The sequence below is a fragment of the Salminus brasiliensis genome, chromosome 20, assembly GCF_030463535.1.
Source record: "Salminus brasiliensis chromosome 20, fSalBra1.hap2, whole genome shotgun sequence".
NCBI lineage: Eukaryota > Metazoa > Chordata > Actinopteri > Characiformes > Bryconidae > Salminus > Salminus brasiliensis.
This window is the reverse complement of record NC_132897.1, coordinates 10,458,031-10,481,639: the sequence shown is the minus strand read 5'-3', so window position 1 is coordinate 10,481,639 and position 23,609 is coordinate 10,458,031. Positions and strand designations below refer to the sequence as shown.

The 23,609-nt window shown below is 39.4% G+C and overlaps 1 protein-coding gene across 1 annotated transcript in view; it reads right to left on the bottom strand.

Moving 5' to 3' along the window:
* Nucleotides 1-23,609, bottom strand: part of msh3 (mutS homolog 3 (E. coli)) — a 65,365-nt gene that overhangs the window by 11,304 nt on the left and 30,452 nt on the right. The window contains exons 14-21 of the mRNA XM_072664835.1: nucleotides 20,235-20,422; nucleotides 18,864-19,032; nucleotides 16,444-16,508; nucleotides 15,163-15,279; nucleotides 14,792-14,899; nucleotides 12,121-12,235; nucleotides 8,610-8,767; nucleotides 345-531 (exon numbers count right to left, since the gene is read on the bottom strand). Coding sequence (XP_072520936.1) covers nucleotides 345-531; nucleotides 8,610-8,767; nucleotides 12,121-12,235; nucleotides 14,792-14,899; nucleotides 15,163-15,279; nucleotides 16,444-16,508; nucleotides 18,864-19,032; nucleotides 20,235-20,422 — 1,107 coding nt within the window. The remainder of the gene's footprint in view (nucleotides 1-344; nucleotides 532-8,609; nucleotides 8,768-12,120; nucleotides 12,236-14,791; nucleotides 14,900-15,162; nucleotides 15,280-16,443; nucleotides 16,509-18,863; nucleotides 19,033-20,234; nucleotides 20,423-23,609) is intronic.

Here is a 23,609-nt window from a genome sequence, read left to right as displayed (position 1 = left end):
ATCAAACATTTATGAGTAGTTTAGACCTGAGGAGGATGGGTCCCCTTCCCAAGGTTTTTTCTCAAGCTCTGAGGGAGTTTTTCCTTGCCACAGTCGCCAATAGCTCACAGACCAGGGCTTTTAGGTTTTTATGCTTGTTGATTTCTTGTCCTATTCCTGATTTCTGTAAAGCTGCTTAATGACAGCATATAACATATAAAAGCAATAGCAATAGAACACTCAGGGGTGTGGGTTGTTAGGAATAACATCAAGTCGATTTGGTCGCTGTAGATCATAACAGGCGTGATATTGTTCGCGATAACACACTCCCTCTTGTGTTCTACTGCTTAAGTTTAGAGACTTACATCTCTGATGAAGAACTCCAGGGTGGCGTAGGCAATGGCAATTCCATCATGTGTGCTGGTACCCCTGCCAAGTTCATCCAGGATGACCAGAGAACGAGCTGTGGCATGGGACAGGATCTCTGAGGCCTCCAGCAGCTCCTCCATAAAAGTGCTCCTGCCCCTCGATATATTGTCAGAGGCTCCCATCCTAGCAAGAAACATTTAATGCAACACACAGAGAGATTGTGACTAATGGAGCAAAGATGCTGCGGTAGATCTGCAGCACAATAGACCTGCGGAGATGTTCTCAGCTGGAACAGTCATCGTACTGCTAATTCAACCATCAAATGAAATATGCTTCAAAGAACGGCACTAAATTCCATATTTCTCATTCCTCTCGCTGTGTTCATAGGTTTTTGCCAAACAGTGTAACTGGTTCCCTGGCTGGAAAACAAGAGTGTGTTGCCTAATAACTCTAATTAAAGCACTTTAGGAGCACTGCAGAAGCTCCTGTCCAGAGGCAGCACCATCAAGCATGATATTACCAAGGTCAGATGGTAGAGTTGGTTAATAATGGCTGATCTCAGCAACGATTATACCTCAAGAGCAGAGGAAGATAATGGGGGGGAAATGACTGCAAATTCATGTGGTACACTTGCTAGTTCTAAATATATCGAGTCAGAAAAGATGAAAAGCTTGATTAAGACGAAAATGTGTAGTAGAGATTAAATTAGCTCATCCATTATAAATAAGGAAATGGTGTTGAACCAGTCGAAGAACAAATAAAATTTTTTATGCTACACCAAACACTCTGCTAAAGCCAAATTAATCTGGGAATTCTGAGAAATCGACCCAGAACAGTGTCTGACAGCAGCTCTAGTCTACAGCAGACCTTCTGGAACCACTGCAATAATATTCAGTGCATGTATAGTCTTATTAATCTAACAAAAACTTCACCCAAACAAACTAGTTACTCATATTAAAATAAATAAATAAATAAATAAAAAAAACATAAGTGCTAACTCTCCCTATAAAAAATTAAGCAACTATGCTCTGGAGTTTGCATGTTTACTCCAAAGCAAGAGAAAACAAACGCTTTCTAATTTATACCACTTCCAAATAAATAAATAAATAAATAAATAAAAGCCTTGCAAACCAGTCATTTGTGGTCCATTCGGGATCAAGATGAGGCCCCAAAGGCCTTTGAATTCTTAAAAACGACCAATGTTGTGAGCATATCTGACTCCTTAAATTAAGGAAATTTGTTCCCACTGCTTTTAATACGTCTGCACTGAATCCCGAAGTCCAGAGACTGGACTTGAACTCCAGAGACTCTGGCCACTGTCACGAAATACAAGGCACTGAAGACATTAATTGTACTGCTTTACAGTACTTTTGATTTAACTATACAATCATCTGTTTATCAATCTGGAGACAGCCAGCATTTCTTTATTTTACAGCTCAACTAAATATCTGTAATTACAGAATCTTATGATGTTGCACTGGACGGCTATAGTAGAATCATTTTTCATCAGTTTCACTTTGTACAGTATTTTTTAATTTGGGTACAGTCAGGTCTGGATGCAGAATTTAGTACCAAGTCAGATCGGACTTTGATACAGTGTTCTAGGGCTTATTTAGTTACATTTATTTAACCAAAGCCTCCAGCTTCCTTTGTAGATAAACAAAGGATATCAAAAAATAAACTCAGCACCTCAACAAAACAAACCGCTGAATCATTCTGAGAGCTAATTTTCCATCCTGTGTTTTGACCTTGGAACAATCAATTTATCTACAGCACACATTTATTGCATTTAACCTTTTTTTGACTTCTTTTTGACCTCTGGCCAGACAGAATACAGAATAAATGATTATTTACAATGCCTTCCATTTAGCTGGAGCTGGTCAGTTTGAACGTCATTACTTCTGACATTACTCACATCTGGTCAGTTAAAGACACAGTGATTTTATTTTCTTCTGCGTGTCATTCTCCATTTTTGGCACTGCTCAACAGGCATTTTTCCCACTTTAGGCAAACAGTGCCTAGCAGGAAATGTAGTACACAGTATAGCATTTTGAGAACGAGCCTCTACTTACAAAAAGTGGTTGAGGACTACAAAGGTGATCCTTTATAGGAAAACCAAGGCAGCAGCAGCAGCAGCAAACCCTGGGCGGACAGATTATTGGTTTGAATGGCTTCATCCTTTTAAGGCTTTTTAATTTTCTTTTTTCTTTTTTTGCATCCCACTTCATTTCCTGTTTCCATAGCAACCGGAAAACGATGAGGGAAGAAGTGCTCGGTAACCTTGCTGATAATTCAATAAAAGTCCATCAGTGTTCACATACCATGAGCGCTGAATGTGTGGCAACTTCCAGACCAAGGACAGACTAAAAAGTTGGCAACTGAGAACATTTCAGAAAGTGCTGATCTCTAGTCATAACTGAATGACTAAAGAATACCTGCTTGTCTTAAAACCCAAGCAAGTGCACATAGGACACATTCTACCCACAAAGCACAAAGAGTGCTGTTCATATAGTTCTCTCCTTCGTACATATGTATTTAGGGAGGATCTCTTAAAACATGAGGTGATAATGGAAGTAACACACTAACTAAAGTAAGTAAAGCGTTCATGGCTCTAGAATAAGACTCTAGAATAACAGGCTCTAACAAATAGTAACTTAATCATTGTCTGATAGTTTTGTAATGACGGCTAATAATTAAATAATTGCTACACATTAATGAACCATTTATTTTTATATGAAGGTTTACTCCCATAATCATCACTTGTCAGGCATCAACACTTGCGATGGCAGCCTGTATGACAACTGATGAAATGAGAGTCTATAAATGTTCTGTTTATATCAGTTCCATCTCTTAATCTTTCCCAGAGTTCATGACTGCCCACCTGTTCGGCCATACACTGATCAAAGACTGACCTTCGGGGGTCTCCTGCTACACGCATCAAACCAGCTGCCCAACCCCAGCTACTGCTATCTACTTACCGACTACGTTGAAGTTTCCATGGACTGCTACTATTATTACCATTACCACCACTAACCATCAACATTAATCTCATTATTCTTACCATCTCTAGTGTGACTACATTAGTTATAATATATTGTGATTATGTTGCATACCTGAGCAGTAGGACAGTCTTAGAGGTTTTTATGTTTTATTTCATTACTGCATTCCCATACAGCTGCTTTGTGACAAATGTTAGTTGTAAAAACACTATACAAATAAAACTTGATTTGATCAGTTGTTATAAAAGTCTTATAAGAGTCTTTTCCTGTAAATAATATTGTTATTGCTCTTTTAATTTTTAATTCTTATTTATATTATGTATATAGTGTAAATTATTTATCCAAATTTTTGTAACTGAGTGTCTTGCTATCCCTTTCTGCTGTTACACTGGGAATTTCCCCACTGCGGGACTAATAAAGGACTATCTTATCTTATCTTATCTTAAAAGGCTTAACCAAAGAATTCTGAACAAACTGCATTTAATGGCCATGTTACTGTTTTCAAAACAATGACTGATTAATAACAACAGAATTGTGAATAAACCAAACTGATTAAATGCATGCACTGATAATGAATCATTATCAAGTTATTTTTTACACTTGTTTGGAAAATCATTAAAAATTATTAGGATTTGTTATTACAAAGTGTAACCAAAATCTTTAAAATGTATAGACCCATTTATGTACATTTCTTATTACAGGTTCTCAAGGCTCTTTAAAACACTTCCAAACATTTAGGCTATCCTTTACAAACATGATTCTTTATCCATTCAAGAATTATCCATAAAAATATTCTTTAAGAAACCAAGCGAGGGTCTTCTGTGGCATCCACAGAATTTTATTCATATATTGTGTGAGTGTGGTCTGATCAGTTAGCTAATGCATAAACTAATAATAAACAGTCTTGTCTCTGTTAATAATAAACAGGCATTCTCTATGTATCCAGGTGTACATTTAGGCAGCATGCTTTCTTCAGGGAAACTTTCTTCAACAATGACAGACGTCATAACAGCTACATGAAGGCCTTTTTGAAAGTATGTTTAGAAACAGGAGAACACACAACCTCACAACCCCTTCCTTTAGTTCAATCGGTGACTTGTCCAGCTCTGACTTTTCATTTACTTGTTTTCATTGTTTTTTTAAATTCCAGAACTCATTTTTTAACCCCGGAGACATTCCTCAGCATTATGTTCACATGGCTCAAAACCATTTCAATGACAGTGTACTGTAAGAACAGGGTATTTTTCTGAGGGCTGTACAAGGTGTGTGTGAATACTGTGAGGTGAAGGGAGTAGTTTATTCCTAATAATAAACAATAATAATAAAAATAAATAAAGCATTCCCTTGAAGTCTGTCATTTCTCCCTGATGCTCGAGTTTCATGACACAAATGCAATTAGCACTGAATATTTACTCCTCTGCCTGGTAAAGTGCACCACGGGCCACTGCACCCTTCAAGCTTAATTGGCTGCTGTTTGAACGTGATTTCCACCTGTTAATTAGAACAAACTGACACATCTCTTGGGAGGGAAGGCAATTAGCCACCAATGTGTACAGCATCAGGAATAATACACCGGACAAACGATTGAGAAGAAACAGGGACAAAAGTTCTTTGATGATCTCTACCCTTCCACCTCAAGCGATTGCTGGGTTTTTTCCACTATATGCCCAAATGTTTGTGAACACCCCTTCTAAATAGCACTCAGCTACTTAGCACATGCGCACACACAGCCTGTCTAGTCCCTGGAAAGAAGTACTGCCAACAGAATAGGACTTATTGGCCATGCTGCCTAATGCCAAGTGTGAGCTAGAGGGTTATAAAGCCCCCAGCTTTAAGCTATGGAGCAGAGGAACAGTGTTTTCTGGAATGACGGTGCTCAATCCAATACTCTTGGGATGAGTCAGAGAGCTGGGGATGAGGTAGGGTGGTGAACATTCAACATCCTGACCTTACTAATGCTCTTGTGTCAATCAAACACAATCAAATCCTCACAGTAATGCTCCAAAATCTAGTAGAAAGCCTTCCCTGGACGGTAAACGGTTAATCCTAAGCAAAAGGCGCCATTTCAAAAGCAGGATAAATGTTTTTACATTGTGTTGCATTGACAGCCACGCAAGGTCACCACAACCAATGACCCAGCATTTGCTAGATGTGTATAAAGCTCTCCAGAATTCTAGAGTGATTGAACCCCAGACACTTTAGGAAGAGCTGGTGCCTTTAGAGAGGGCATAACAGGTTTCATTGTTGGGGCAACATCAACAGAAAATGCTGTAGCAGATATTGGAGGTACAAAAAAATTTACCCTTTTCAACATCCAAATTTAGCCTGAATTAGCACACACTTACAATATGTGCTGGTGGTGTTAACTGTGTGTTTCCTCTTGAGTGTAACAGAATGTTGGAGGAGGAGACGCCTCACATCACATGGTCAATTATGCTCTCTCAGGTTCTGGCTGCTGATGGCAAAGCAGCATGTCTCAGGTTTCACAATCCTCAGGCCATTATGTCAGTGTTGTAGTCTGATAATAGACTACTTTTACATGCTTGTTTCAAGTGAAGTGTAAAATTTTAAAGCGCAGTAAAACCATTTTTAACTTCATTTCCCTTATTAATATCAGGTCATACCTATTAATAACCTTGATTTCAGCAAAAAACACTGAATGAGCAGGTGGTTCAATTTAGATACACTTTTTTTTACACTGTAGATATTTTAATTGATAGAATGATAGTAATGATGGGGAAAAAAAAGGTTTCAGCTTGACTTTTCTGTTAAAATTAGCACTACAAGCATCTCCATCAGCATCTGAGCTGGGCAATAACATGCTAAGCAAAGCTTAAGTCACACCTGATACTAATTAGTGGATCACCATGGCCATGTTTCTGCAAGCTTAATTATGGCAGCATGCTGTCAGCAGAAACATACAAAAGTCTTCTTGTAAACAAGCTGTTGCCAAACTGTACCAGTGCAATTTGACAAAGCTGGCAGGCATCAGATTTGAAGAAACACTCTGTCTTTTACATGCATGTAATTATTTTTTTTTGTTTGGCACAACATACTAACTGTATATACCCAATAAAGAGTAAAAGAGAGGACCAGGATTCCCAAAATCAGCACAGGGCAGGAAAGGGACATGTTGGACATGTCCAACGGGAACATGTGCGATTAAAGTAGATTATTGTGCATGGCACTAAAAAAAAGCAGCAGCCCACCCGTAATACAAACTACACTTGAGGAGCTTGATTTGATGAACCAAATAAATCAGCTGAATGAAGCTTTTTTTAGTCCCCATTCACTCTGAACAACCACCACATTCAGTGGATTGTGAATATTATGATCTGCTTAAATCACAGATAAGAGCTCCTTGTGCAGGTGATCAACAAAACAGAATTACTTCATTAGAGACTTTAATAATAACAAAAGAGTGACAATTGTATAGAAACAAATCCCATTCAGCCTTTTGAGAAATTAGGTTGCTAAGGATCTCTCAAACTGTGTTTTAAAGGTAAAAACACTGCCTCAGCTGCCAATTTTATCTGATAATTATTTCCTGCATCCTAAAAACGCATATGCATAACTGGCCTTTGGGTGATGAAAATGGACAATGTGCAGTGATACTGTAGTGGTTTTCATAATCCATTCAGTATGTGTTAATATCATGCTCTGAATCAGGGTCATTTAGGTATTCTGTAGGACTTGAGCCTAAATTTGGAGACTACAATTTTTCATGAATGGACCAAGTGGGATTTTTGGCACCTGGCAACAGCTGCTACAACTCACGACTACTTTCCTCACACTGAAGCTCTCACCCCATTTAACTGATTTAGCTGACTGTCTACAAGGGGACCCTTTCTATGCACACTCTCCCTTGCTCTCGCTCTCGCTCACTCTCTCTTCATCTAGCTACCTTCAGCGTTCAGGCTAATTACAATGAGCTCTTGCAGATGTACTGGTGGTCATGGTTTCCCTTCCTCCATCTCCAGACTATTCCAACAGGAGCCTAAAGTCTGTTCGGCCTCTGAAGTGTTGTCATGGCCACTGAAGCTCGAACTGTCAGCTGTCCTGCCTCAACCCGCCCATTTAACGACCAGGAAATGAGGGAACAATGGCACAGCGCGTGTCTGATTATTCAAGGGGAATTGCAAGTAGACGGTCGGAGGGGGAACGTTTCAACGCGCTCATTTGAGAATGCTTCATCACGGCCCTCCGTTTGAGCGCTTTATTACCCAATATGGGTGCCATTAGGAGCAAGCCTTGGTTCTCCATTAGAGGAGAGCAGGTGGGCGGAAATGATCGATGTTCTTTGAAACAGATCTCACACCCTGAGAGGAGTGTGTTTAATGGGAAGTCTAAACTGAAGACTGAGGGTGGGAGAGAAAGTGAGGGATCTGGGAATCTTTTCTTAGAAGATAAGATTATGTAACCAACAGATTGGAGCAGTGCATTGCAGCACTCACAACAGACAAGTGAACTGGTCAGATACTTACAAACATAGGCTCAACCGCCTGTGCAACTCTGGATCCTAACTAATGACGTACTATTAGACCTCATCAGCAACATCAGGTGGTGAAGGGGGCTCTAGATCTTCTAAACAAAGTCTACTGAGGTGAGTTAAGGTAAGACTTTTCATTGTTTTTGGTCCTAGTTAACATCGGCTATTATACACTATAATGTCCAAATATTTGTGGACACCCCTTCTAACGAATACATTCAGATACTTGAAGTTGCACCCATTGCTGATAGAACAGGATTCTCTGGAGCAGACAATAATGAAAAGAACGGCACCATGTCAAATACACAGCGTGGGCTAGAGGGGTATAAAGCCCCCGCAGCATTGAGCTGTCGAGCAGTGGAACTGTGTTCTCTGGAATGATGGTGGCCCATTCATTATTTTGGAATGAGCTGGGTTGAGTTGTACTTCCTCAGATTTCTTCGTCACATCTTAGCGCTAACGTTATGTCACTTGTGCTTTGTAACAGCTATGCAATGTAATATAAACAATCCATCATAATAAAGGGATACATCCTTGCAAATTAAAACATAGTGAAAATTGTTTTGTTTTTTTTTGCTCCTGGGCTCCCTCTACAGTTAAGCTTTTACACCACTGCCATTAATACAAATCATGCTTTTAGCTCCCCCTATGGACAGCTATAACCTTACATTTGTTGCATCTGAAGTGAAATTGCTACATAATGTTGATAAACATGAATAAATGAACATTTGATTACCTGTGATATGAAAGGATTTAAAAGTGAAAGGCTGTACCTGGTAAATATGCCGTCCACAATGCCAATCGATGCCTCTCTGGCTGGTACAAAGGACCCCAGTTGGGCCATGATGGAGACCAGAGCTACTTGTCGAATGTAGGAGCTTTTTCCCCCCATGTTTGGCCCAGTGATGATCATGGCACGCTTACCATCACCCTGCGAGGAAAAAAAAATACACTTTAGTTTTGTAAGGTATATCTTTTATTTCAAGGTTAGCCAGACTCTGATAAGTTCAAAGCAGCAGTGTTTGACACATAGCTGCTGATTACCTGTCTAACTAGTTAAGTTTGGAATTGGTCAGCATACATATTAAGATTTAAGATGCCACTGGTCACAAGTCAAAGCTGTGCATCTGCTATTCACACGGTGTTCGGGAACACTGAAAGCATGCTCAGAAACTCGAACAAGGAAATATGTCTTTCACCAATGCAGGTACATCTCAGTCCAGAGTAGAGCTGCAACAAACGACTATTCTGATAGTCCAATAATCTGTCAATTATTAAACTAACAACTGATTATTCAGATTATTAATTGCTCGGTTACCAAATAACTCTTAAGGATTGTTTTATGCATTTGCTAACTGAAATCTGAAGACAATAAAAGATGAATATTTTTCAAAAATGTGCAAAGTCGATTCACTAAAATGTAAGATGTGAGACAGTAATTTTAGCTTTCAGTTAAAAAGTATTTTGTGTTGCTGCTTTGTTTGGCTTTGTGTGACCAATTTTGCCAAAGTCTGGCTGGAACCTCAATAACGCTGACCCTTCTCTGCTCGTGATGTAACCAGCAAGCGGACTGGCTATTTTTGTTTAAAGGCGGGACTTTATGTGTAACCACCAAGCTGAAGTTTTTTTTTTTAATTTATCTGCAAACAGCCGCCATGTTGAGCCATGTTAGCTACATAGCTCCTATTCATATACATTCATATTCATATACATCTCTGGGTTGACTTGAAGATTTTTCCTTTACATTTTTTACACTTTGTCCATATGAGACTCCAACAACTCACAATAACATAACTTTGCTCTCCTTTCACACACCAGAGTGATGTCGCTGCAGATGTGTGGCTGTGTTGTCTTATAACAGACGTGATGGTGTCACCAACTAATCGACTACTAAATTCGATTGGTCACTGCTCCCCTAGTTCAGAGCAGCTTCAGTTGCAACCTGACAAGCATTTGATACTGTAAGATCAATGTTTATGAATGTTAACTTGGTTAACATGATTTTAGCTATTTATTAGTACTGTGCAAACAGAAATCCTAAATGGTCACTTGGCTTAAACCATTTTGAGATGGTTTGTTAAATAATCATCAAAAACATTTGCTGAAATAAATATTTTTCTAAAACAGTATGATATGTTTCTACAGTATATAAATGGACAAAAGCCTTTGTTTGTATTTTGAAAGACAGCTATATGTGTAATCCAGGTCCATGTGAGACAGAGCATCTATACTGTCTGAAGTGTGACATTCAAGCGTCCAATACTAATTAATAACTGTAATTAATTAATAACTGTTCCACTGTGAATCTAAAACCACTAACATGAAATGCGTCTTGCCTAAATCCCTACAACTAATTTATTTAATTCACATTTTTGACCAAACCATCCTTTTAAGGTAGTTTAACACTTCAAAATCAGTCACAGGCTTTTCTGTTTGTTACGTGAGATCTTGGTCTGCATAAAGTTATCAACACACAGCTGAGAATAACGGTCACAATGTGTACAAGACGACTAATGAGGCTGGGACCCAAAATAAAACCATAACCAACTATTTATAAAAATAACTAAGCTAATAATAAACTCTCAACTATTCAAAAATGCATTTCCAAATGACGAACGTATTCAATTAGATTAAAATGGCTTAAATTTTGTAATAATCTGAGCTTCTGTCTAACAGTTATGTTAAATTAATGAGAGCTAACGCAAACAAGATAACGCAACATAATTTCAGATGGCGGATGAATTTCATCTTCATTTCATCTAGTTCTGTGTGGAAACCATCCACTGCTGAGAGAGAGAAAGAGAGACAGAGCGCGAAAGACACACTGGTACAATTCAAAAGAGTGGCCTATGTTTCAATCCCATTTCCTTGCTAGCAAAAAAGGATTAACCTTCTGAAAAAAATAATAAAAAGACAGGGCAGCCTCTGACATCAGCACAGCCACCCACAGCCTTCTATTTGCTATATCTAAACGCCTCAGCAATAATCAAGCTTCACAACTTCCCCCACATCCACAGAAAGCAGGATTTCAGAGAGGTGTACAGCCAGCGCACACATTAATAACGACACCTGTAATAAAAACAGATTAAAACAAGTCATAAGGACTCAGACAGCATCTGTGAGAGACATAAGGCTGGACTATAGCTGGCCAACATTTAATTTATTAAGAAGAAAAACTCACATGTTTTCCTACTGAAGCTGGACTTAGTGCCAGATCTTTCCAGAGATCACTACTATACTCATCAGGACTACTGTGGCCCTTATAAACAGGCGGAACAGAACAATCACTTAATGCAACCTAATTACAGGCTGGGCCATGACAGCATGATAACTGTGCATAAATCAGGCAACAGAATTAATAATACTTTGTTTACAAATATCTGGTCCTCTTTTCAACACAAATTTGGACACTAAACATATCATTATAGAAGGGGCTCATGAGATCTGTAGAAATAATACAGAATAATGATTAAACAACTAATTAAATGCTGTCAAGGACAAAAACCCTGTAATGACGTACTGCTATAGCCCAGCAGTATAAGGCCTTAAATTTTAACTTAATAAAGCCATTCCTCCACTTTGATACAGTGTGAATGTTGCATATTTTCCTGACAAACCCACACAAATATATAAAATAAAAATACTCTACTTATTTAGGAAAATGCAATGAAAGTTTCTGAAAGAAATCTGTTTTCAGTTTCGCAAGGATGCCACACACTCTATATTGGACCGTGTAGTGTATTAGGAAACACAAATCAGGCAATTTTAAGCCTACAGTGTTTTCTATTATGTTCATTATAGTAGCTTCATGTAGCCTGTTGCAGATTACAGTAAACACAGGTGTGGAGGGAGAGAGACTGACAAATGATATCCACTCACAGTAGCTGGTTCAGGGCAGCAGACCTGCAGCTCCTTATTTCAAAATAATAGAAGTTTCTTCCTAGTAACTGCTCTTTCAATAGGCAAAGCATAACTCAGGAACTACAGTTTGTTATAAAAAAAAAGTGCCAAGAATGGCAGACATGTTGGACTACAACAAGAATCTATTTAACTAACCAAGAATTTTACTTTGAAAGATAAAACATTAAACACAGAATCTGAGATGTTGCATCTACAAAATAACCCTGGCTGTCTTTCATCCAACATCAGCAATCATTCTGAAAGACCATAAACTGTCAAACTGACCAGGGGCAGACGTAAGGCCACATTGTCTGAACCAAAGTCCTTCTAAATGCCTGCAGTGTCTGCCTAAATTCAGTGTGTAGTTTAATGTTGGGGTCTCACCTGGAGCTCAGTGTCATTGGGCACATACTGGTCCTGTTCCCCCATTAGCATGTCGATAACAGGGTGTCTGCCATCTCTGATAACAATGCAACTCCCCTGCTCGAGAACCTCAGGCCTGCACAGATCACATTGAGAAAGCCAGAGATTAGAAACAGTAAAGAAGCAATTCCTTTCCACAATGATCAAGTATGCAATCAAGAACTACAACCATGCTTTACACCTGCTGCACTGCAGAACAACAGAATTGAACATTTAACCCATCCATGGCAGTGAATACACCCACACAGTGGTGGATTGGAGCAGTGAGAACATGCCCCCAGAGCGGTGGACAGCCACCTCAGCAGCCAGGGAGCAAGTGGGTTGGGTGCCATGCTTCGCCATGAACGTTGAGGAAGGAGATTCCCCTCCCTCCCAACCCACTCCCACCCTCACTGCCGGTTCAGGGGATTGAACAAGCTCCGGTCTCTAAACTAGGCCGTGGCTGTCCAGGAACATCACTCAGAAATCACTTTTAACGTCCAGAATGGTACACGCATTAAATAAATAAATAAATGAATAAATAAATGAGAAAAAAACAATTTCACAAGAGAAGGAATAACCCCTCTTTCAATGGAAAACATATTAAATATTTTCAATGTAAAAAGAGCATTTCTATTACTCCACTCTTCATGAAATTGAGACACGATATTAAAACCAACTGCCGGATTCATACTATGTCAAAAAGTCAAAAGCATGAAACAAAATAACAGTTCTAAATGATATTAATTTGATAATAAAAAATGCTACATTTATTTTTAGTCCAAATCATGGATTCCATTTTAAATTTTGATTCCTTTATATAGTAACCAAATATGCAACCAAAGCATACACATCACATAAGATTTCCTTTTTAACGTTTGCGTGCGTGGTTTGTGTGCTGGCACAAAGGGTACCATCCACAAAACTCCTATTCTTATGAAACACACTGAGGAATCAAAGAGCGATATATAGGAGATTTATGGAGTTGGGCTAAATATATATAAAGGTTTGGAAGTGTAAGGAGCGTCTCTGGCACTCAGTGGAACAGGAGGGAGGGGGTGGAGGAGCACAGCGGAGGGGGTGTAGTTGGCGTAAACCTCGGCCTTCAAAGTCAAATCCACTCCCCCACACAGCCTGTGAGCAGCTGAGGGAGTGGGCTCTGTGCGCTCCGGGGGCGGGCTGGAGCCTACTGCTGGCCAGGGAGAGCTGGAGCGAGGGCCCTCTGGGGTCCCCCCCACTCTCAGTCCTCCATCAAAGCTTATGTAAGGAGCTTCAAACACCTCCCGCGAAACACAACAGAGAAAAGCAGCCCCAACCGGAGGTGTGAAAATGCGCTTTTTACGGCACCAGGAGCTGCAGGGACGGTGTCTTAACTTGGCCTGCATCTTTTCAAAGAACAGTTGAGAAGACATGGGATAATAATAATAGCCACATAGCATGACATAAGCAGCTAGTGAAGTACTATACTATTTTACAGCATTTCTAAAGTAATCCTTGCAAAAATGTATATTTTTTTTAGCCAATCACAACCCATCAATTTATCTAAATATATAGCGAAATATTATTGCACTTATATGCATATTTGTATTGCATATCAAAAAATGATAAATGTCCTCATCTCCACAGTTACTCCGACTAGCTTGAGTATTAGCTGTAGTATTAGCTTTAACATTAGGTCTTCGGAAGGGGTAGCTCTTGCCACTGCTCTCGTGTGGGAATGGATGCACTCCCCATCTTCAGCTGGCTGCTTGTGGGTGTTAATGGTGTTCCCTGTCATCTAATTGAAATCACACCTTGCAAAGTCCATTTTTAATGAACAAATATTTAGGTTTAACGTTTTATAACCTTTTGGATCTTTGTTTATAGGATATTTGGACTGCTGCAGGTATAAAGTCCCTGTATTTGTCAGGGATGGATCGAAAAGGACAGGGACCCCTAAAACTGCAACGAAGAGCATGTCCTCTATGCTTCAACAAAACACCTGAATACAGAACAAATGTTTTATTAATTTGTACTGTGGACACTTATTATGCAAAATGCAGTTAATTTCTGATTGGACAGACGCATCATCAAAGTCTCGGTTCAACTTTGCCACACACTGCATCCCCCAGACTTGCACCGGACCGAACATGCACTATGCGGCGGCGTCTGATAGAACCAAATCCTCCCACAATGTGTGTCATTATGGTTCACCTGTGCAATACTCAAATTATACTGTTCATATGTTAAATTATAATAGTGCTGTACTTGGAATATGGAATATGTGTGCAATAACTCAATAATTTTCCATTTTTATCACCACAGTTATAACCACTGTCACTTTACTGTATTCATAATTAATGGATATGTACATATACATATATGCATATTTTTCTCTCTTTGTTTTAAAGTCTTTTAATTGTGTTTATTCTACCACGAACAGTTACAACTGCAATTTCCCTACTATTTCTTATTCGGATTAAAAAATGGAAGAAAAAAAGGCATTTTGCAAGCTCTTACCCCAAACCCAAAATCAGTGACTAAATACCCTTTATGCCCTCCACTTCACTAATCTAATCCGTTAACATGCTGCTAATGTAAGAATATGAACCTGTGTGAATAACTACAGCATGATATGAAAGATGGCAGAAAGATCACTGGATTCATTACTCACCTGCAGTAATTGTTCTCTTTGGCAACCTGGGCCAAGGAATAGAGGCAGTCCATGGTTGCTAGGTGACCCACTGCTTTCCTCAGGATGTAGTAATGCTCTCCAAATAGCCTACAGGAACAAGGAGCATGAGGTGAAACGGCACTGGTCAGACAGTCTCTGCAGAGGCCGCATGCATGTTAGGTGACATTTACAGTTAATGCGGGATCCTGCAGGTAAACAACAGCACAGCGATGAAGGAAGCAGACCTCTGAACTTCAGCTGTTCTAAATGAACTACTCAGCAGCCTGGACAATATAGAGTGGATGAGGATTTGTTCTAGTCAGGAAAAAAGGTTCCACTCTAAAGTTACTGGGAGTTTCTAAGGTACGCACTGGAGGAAGTTGATCCACTCTCGTCCACAGTCGATGACCAGTTGTTCTCGCAGCTGCAAAAGGTGCTGGTGTCTCTCCACAATGAAAGGGGAGTGATAGCGGCTCACCGCTTTAGTGCTGGAAACAGAAAAATATTTGTCAGTGTATAAAAAAACTAACAGAAAAATGAACAGAGAATGGACCACAAATTGTACTAATTATTAATTGCAATTGTAATTGTCGTTGTTGTCACACATAAAACTCATATTTTCAAAATGGCAACTTTACAGAATAACTTCTTAACTCAATGAAAGTCAAAGTTAAAACATTTTTCTCAGAGGCAATTTTGAGCTTTTTTTTGGGGGGTCCAATTAAAGTTTTGACACAATGGAAAGAACAGCGGCCAGATTTACAATTATGTCAAAAAAATTAAGACCAAGGTAGAGATATAAGGACAGCCAATATGCATGTGTTCATTTATCTCGATCCAGCCAACTGGAGAAATGTTTAAGAACGATAAAGCAGGAACAGAAAACGAGCAGAAAGACCCTGTTTCCACTGCATTATGACTGCATGCTGATCAGATCACTCAAATCACATTCAGAGGTGGTCTGAGACGGAGTGTGAATTGAACGCGTTTTCTGTAATTGAATTCAGTCAGGCAAGCAAAACAAGTCTGTCAAATAAATGTTAATATAAGTAAATTATTACTACTGTGAATTTTGGCTTCTCTCTCTCTCACTCTTGCGGTTCCTATGTTCTTGTGCATGTGTGTGTGTGTGCCTGCGCTCATGCTTATTTACTGGTAGACGAGTGCAATATTATAGTTTCTTCTGTCACAACTTAAATAGTCTGTTGTATTTTTTATAGAGCCGTTAGAGGAATGCGTGAACCATCTGTTGGTTTCTCCACATTGAGGAAAAAACCATTGTTTCAGTAAACTGTTCAGTCTCCCGGAGCAGGACAATTTTGATTTAAGTTACGCTATTCACAGGAAGTAAAATGGAAACGATGTATGTGCTGGTGTGCATTTCACAGGGGAAAGGAAAATTGGATTTCATCTGTGATCCTGTGTAAACAGGATCCGGTCAAAGCAGATCCAGGTGGTATACAGTGGGGATTTTTGGTGCCCTCTACCATTTCTGATGCCTGCTTTGCATATTATCTGATTTATTATTTATTACATGTACAGAACCATGAATGTGTGAAAAGGGAATCAATGGATTTACACTGCACTCAAATGGCAAAATCTGAGGTCAATGCATGTTGCTGTTTATCTGTGGATCACATTAACCCACCCACCTGCTGATTTTGACCCAGTCTGGTGGGACAATTGAGGACATGCTGTTCTTCACCTCAATGAGAAACTGAAAGAGAGAGAGATATATAAGACATACAGAATAAGATAAAATCTTCTATCTTCCAAAATGTCCATCTGCCTGACGTGATTCTGCAGTTCGACAAAAACCTGTAAACATTGTAAAGGGTTTAAAGAAGAAAGCTGAACAGATGAATGAACATACACAGTCTAAGGATTACTGGCTCACAGTGCGCAGGCATCCATTACCTCCCAGCTTAAATACCTAAACAAACGCACACACCTGGAGCGAGGGCAGCAAAAAGAAAGTGCCTGAGCTTCAGTGTGATAACAGAAACATGCTGATGCATTTACATTGCAAAGAAAATAGAGTATCATTAAAACAAATGTGTTTGCATGCAAGTGTAATAGGGCTGTACTTCACAAGTTATGATTATGCAATGTTCTCCACACTTGCGTACCTGATGAGTCTTTGTTTGGTGCGGAGCCTGTGTGGCACCTCTGTCTCTTTGTGCTCCAAACATTTTCCTTTTTGATGCTTGTGGCACTTAAATCATGTAATTTTAATAGAATGTAATATTGCCAGGAAATGAGTATAATCTTAAGGCCTAAGAATCAGAATTCCTAAGAATGGTGTATGGTATGGTATTAAAAAGGTATTAAATATTCCATCTAGATGATAAATTGTCAATGATTTAAAAAGGCATTCAATTATTTTTATTATATTTTTAATTGATTAATTAATATCAATGGTCAAGATCCTGTATCACATTATTGGGCAAGTTAGGTGCACAATGTTAGTACATTTCTGTTTCACAAACATTCACATTAAGTTCAGTATTGACCAGATTGAGTCTGTACTTCAGATCTTTCCATGTGTTTTGATGCTTGTTGATGAAATATAACATTTTGAGGGAAGCAGGTCTTATCCTTTTCACTTTGTATGAACAAACATGCTATACAGATTCTATCCACATGCTGTCATGACTGCAGGGCCTGAATTATGAAGAAGTATAGCATGTACTTTTATTCTCTTTGGTTTTAAAGCTAATTTCCATTTTGATGAAGTCTATATGTCTATCAGAAGAACAAAAACAGATGTGAAGAACAGTAGAAGTGGGAGTCGTTTCTTTTTCTCCATACCCTTTTCTCTCCTGTTTATGGCTAGCTCCTCTTCAGTCCAGCTACCTTTTCCTGTGTCCAAAACCACACACTTCTAAAGTTCAGGTACTACACTAACAAATGCACTATTTATATTTACAGGACCATTCTGTGTGGTATTGAGGGTTATGGGATGCATGTGTTGGTGTTTGGATGCACATGCAGAAAAGTTGTCACATGATGCTAAATTAATGCATAAATACACAATTTACCTTTAACAAGTCAAAAAAAAAAAAAAATCCAATTTAAGATTTTGCAAGATTTCAGGTACCAACAAAAGAATCTGTTAAAGTTGAAAAAAAAAATTCTTCCGATAACCTATTGGCAGCAAAATCTGATTCCACTGCCCACTCAGTTTATCAGACAATAATACCAAGCTTAATAAATGGCAAACTCAGCTACACCTTGAGCTTCAATCACCAAAATTACATCATCCAGTGTTTCACCGCACAGTGCTAAAGTTCATGTGAACACGGATTCATTCCCAGCTCGGATGGTCTGATTGCTGATTGCTATGTCACAACGCAAGCCCTCTTCACTCAAGCACTGCCCCTCATTTGATGAAGAGAGCTAGGGCCACAGCTTGAGGACAGCAAGGGCCACCGCTCAAGTCACGGGCGGTGACGCAAACCTACAGTCGGGAAAACAGGGCTGACGTGGTTAAAAAGAAAAAAGAAAAAGGCAATTGGGCATATGAGAATGATTTAGGCTGGTGAGAGACAGTGATGAGAAAGGGCCAATGTCGGCGCACTGTGGGAGGAGAAAAGTCCGTTGTTTATGCATGAGTGGTAAGTACAGGGAACAGATGGAGAAGCAAGCCTGGGACTGCATACAAACCGTGACATTTCAGAGATTGTCCTTTTACCTTCTGCACTGTAATTTGATCTTAATTATTTCTCACCTGGAGCTTACTGAAATCATCAGAAAGATTCTTTCTCGAGCCGGATTCCAAACATGCAACCGGTACAACATGCAAAACCCATAAAGAGCTGAGCTTTAAAACCAAGTCACCGGATGTGCTTTCTTGGAGCACTTTTGGTAGGTACAGAACCACTGAATACCACAAAAACCTCACAAACATAAACATGGATTCACATTTGCTCTCTCAGTTTCACTTCAGGGGTCATCTAGATTCATTCAGCTTTGATGTCGTCTCTTTGCGGCAGAAGGGAAAAGATGAGAGAGGGCATAAAGGGAAAAAGATGAAAGAAAACTGATCTCTCTGATGGTCTGCTTCCTGTACCTCTTGTCCAGACACAGTGGTGTAGTCCACTGATGGATTTCGAAGGATGAGGCGAATCTCTCTCCGATGTTCCATGATGTCTGAAAGAATGTCTCGTATTTCGTCTTTCCTCTGCCGGATCACAGGAAAATCGGTCAGGTCCGCAAACAGCTCAGTCTTATTTCCAGTCCTGAAAATCAAATCAGCAACAGATTCTAAGTCACTGTCACAAAAACATTGTATCATCAAAAAGGCAACTTTACATTAATCCAATTATCTTCCCCAATTTTAGATTATCCTTTTACCCAACCCACTTTTTAGCACTCTCCCCCCATCATGTGTAATTCTCCTCAGACACATGCACAACCAGCCACTGCTTTTTTTTTTTTTCTTTTCTTCAGACCACTGCCGATGCCATCGGGCAACCAGGGCACTCTGATGCTCCACTAGCAGAGGCTCACGTCAGCCAGCATTACACTGAATGAAGCGGGGGGGAGAGAGAGGCGTCTACCTGCCCGAAGATAGCTACGCCAATTGTGCTCTCTCAGGTTCTGGCTGCTGATGGCAGGCAGTATGATTCAAACTAGCATTATAAGTCATAGGCAGCGCCTTAGTTTGTCCGGAGCCATAGTAATAGCATAGCAATAGTATTTCTATTAATCCATTCATCATAACATTTTGACAGAGTGTAAAGGATAGCCACCAGAACTGCTTTTTTTTTGTCAAAAAGTGAAAATGGCCATTTTAATTTGCAGGAAAGAACACAAATACACAGGGTATTATCAAATTAATTTTGATGTTCCACTGGCTTGAAATAGGGAGAATAGTGTCGCTGTTTTTGCTATTCTGGGCTTGGCATGCTGCTAAATGCACTATGTAACTTGAGACATATTCATGTAAAATCACACACTTCTTTCCCTTTCAGTGACGGTTCTGTATCTCTTAGCTTGTCCAGAAAAACTTGTCTTTCAGTTGTTGCTCAAAGTACAAACTACACTTCCCGACTGGAGGGGGAGCCCAGGAGCAAGAAATGCCCCACAGATGTGCCTTTTGTTTTGGGGCTCTTAACCTGTAACAGAGAAGTCGAGGGCATTGCATCCTCTCCTAAAACTCAACATCAACAGTGTCCACTGATTTGAACATCCCAGTTGTCTATGTTGCCAAAGTTTTTACACAATAAGCAGGATTTAATATTGCAACTTTTAGACATAAATGTGCCATTCATGTATATTAAGGACGTTTTTAGTTTTTTTTTTTTGTTTTTTTACTGTCCAGTATAATCATTCTCTAATCATAAACCATATAACACAGGTCTGTCAGTTAGAGCTCAGTCCAGCATTAGGTTTATTCTGTCTGCAATCCAAATACCTTCTGTTGCAAACACATACTCACTTGGCAGCCTTCTCATTGAGCACTTTGAGGAATTTGTGGGCGGAGCTGAGCAGCTGGGGCGTGTCCAGAAGCAGGCTCTTTAAGAGGGCAGAACTGAGCTGTGATTGTACGGCAGGGATGAGGGCTTGAAACTCCGTACCCAAGCGAGACAGTGTGTTGCTGATGAGGTAGAACTCCTGAGTGGAACACTAGTACACACACAAATCGCCTAGCATAAGAACAAGGAATAATCCAGACAGAGCATATACCCACACGTCTTTACTAACGCAGAACAGACAACTTGGTAGCATAAGACAGCACTAATATAATGGCCACTTACTCTGTGAATAATCTCGCTAATTCTATAAACCCACCCACTCTGAACATCACTGCCATGAGTCACTCTTATCAGATGGACCAATTATATATGAAAAGTGGGTGGGCTACAGAATTACTGAGATTATTTGCAGGGTATGGGGCCATTTTGTCATAAGCACGCTGAGGAACGCCTGTGAGTTAAATATTCAGTAAATTATATTATTGCCGTCCTCCTCTTCTCTAGTTACAAACGTATTCACTCCCAGCATCCACTTGTGCGCATTAATCAAATGCTGTCAAGCGCAAACTCTTTACTCTGTACAAAGTTCTTGCAAACCACTCTTGCCCATATTTTGATGCAAGCCAGCTACATGTCAAGACCCAATTAAAGCTTCGCCCAAACGTTGCATCTGTTCATAAACATGTAACCTATTTCCCAAAGGCATATCAGGCTCACTACTAGTCATCTCAACTAATCAGGATGATGAGGGAGAAACTCTCCCTCCTCGTGTTCATTAAAACTCACGAGTGTAGTAGCTTCATGCAGGCTGCAGGAAAACAGGCTGAGAGCCCAACATAACGACTTCATAGGTCTCATATACTGGATTATAGAACAGCAGGATCATCTTGCTTCATCTATTATGTGTAACCACACATGTAATGCTGCTGCAATAAGAACATGATGAAAAACACAAAAGTGGGTGGAAAAAGCTAGGATAGATTTTCTGAATGATATCCTAGAACTACGGCTACTTTAGGCCTAACAGTCCATTCAGAGACGATGGTCTCCGGTCTCCAATTTTTTGTGGATTTTTATTTCTTTTTTCCAAATTTCCCCCCAATTTCATCACTGACAATTCTCAACTATTAGGTAGGACTCGCACATCACACAATGATGCCAGCATTCGGAGGGTAAAGCTTCTGAAAGCAAGCTGTACAGACATACACTTTTTTTCCAGAATGATGAACACTCAAATAAGATACTTTATGTAGTGTAATAAATCAGCAATTGTTTAAACACAGACACATTTTATTATGTTTTATATCTAGGTATTCATTTAATATTTCTCACAATTAGAACACTACTACACTGATCAGCCATAATATTAAAACTACTGGCAGGTGAAGTGAATAACAATATAGCAGAAAAGCAGAATAGTATAGCAAAGAAAAAAAAACAGTCAACAGTGGTTTCATGAGCATGACAATGGGTTTAGTGTTCTTCAGTGCTCTTCTCAGTCACTGGATCGGAATCCAATAAAACACCTTTGAAATGTGGTACAATGGGACATTTTGCAGCATGAAAAATCTTACCAACACGGACCAGAATCCATTCCACAAAGAGCTGTTCTGAGGGCTTGAGTCCTGAGGCCTTATCCGTTATATGTATAGTCTTCCTAATAAAAATGTTCAGTGAGTGTAGAGTGCATTTCAGGCCCACTTTTTTGCTACTCTGATTTAACAAATCCATAAGTCTCCAATAGTGATCTGAACGGCATTTTGAATGCGTGCACACTTGATCAGAAACTACTGCAGTGCATCCAACAATAAGGGAAACACAATGCTCCTTTTCTGAAGTGAACACTTAATACAGAATACAGAAACTCCAATTCCACATGCTGATCCCTTTTACTCTACATAGTGTACTAGGTACTGGTTTTAAAGAGTTAAACATTAAGGAAAGATAGCTTAAGTCTCGTATGAGCAAGAAAGACTTAGCCTCACCGCCATCCTCACAGGTAATTTCATCTTCTATAATGGGCATATATGGTTCTTGATCATGCAGTGCTGAATGACAGCAAAAACAAGCAGGTTAATGAGGATGGCCTTTCTCCTTGACTGCTTCTCAGCATCCACACACACCTCCAAAACAATGACCATCCGGTTCACTCGCTTTTCATAATGCTAATAGCGCAATTCAAAGGAAACACACCATTGAGCACCGTCCCCTCAGCCCTCCCACCTGATTCTGGAAATTAATGCATTGAAGACGACGTTCAAAGGCAAAGAAATTACTGCTTCCTAATTAGGAGGGAAAAGTGTGGGAAACGAGTCATTTACAAGCTATGAGAACCTTAGGAGACAAAGCGGCAAACGACTTTTCATTTCCTAAACCTCTGGCGCAGAGACAAGGTGCTGTCAGAATTTAGTGTTTGCACTCAATAAGTCCATTAACTTCCAATTCTGGTTTATGTGTATGTTTACATACCCCAGTCATTAACCTTAATCAGTGCCTGTAATGTATCCATTAAACTCTACACATTTAAAGTATATTTAAACATATTTAGACAAGTAAGATTTAATATTTCTCATAATTAGAAAAACACCACACTGATCAGCCATTATATTAAAACTACTTGCAACTGAAGTGAAGACCATAGCAGGTAACTACTGTAGCAGGTTAATACTAGTTATGATAGAAAGGTGTCAGAACACACAGTGCATCAGAATAGTCAGAATGCCCATGCTTACCCCTGTCCACGCCAAAAATTTATTTCCTAACATGGCAAAGATGACTTGGCGACTTGGCCTTCAAATTCCCCATATCTCAATAGCTGGGGATGTGCTGGAGAAACAAGTTCAATCCATGGAGACCCTACCTTGCAACTTACAGGACATAAAGGATCTGTTGCTAACATCTTGGCTCCAGATACAACAGAAAATCTTTGTAGAAGGTCTTGTGGAGTTTATGCCTTGACGGGTCAGAGGTATTTTGGGGGCACAAGGGGAATGTACATAATATTAAGTAGTTGGGTTTAACATTTTGCCTGACTAGTGCATTGTAATATATAATAATATGCTACAATACAATATGCTGTGCTGTTGCAGTGCTGTTTTATAAACACTATTACCCCACTGAACGCCACCACAATGAATCATAACCAACCACGAAGTAATGTAAATGCCCTGAGTTAAAGAAAACAGAGTAACAAAAAAAAACATAGTTTGAGATATAGACATAGTCTATGTAAGCAACAAGCTACTTGTTAAGGAAGTATATAATTTGGCAGAAGGACATGCTAACATTAAAACACATTAAATAGTTATTTCACGGCACAATTTATTTATTACCTACTT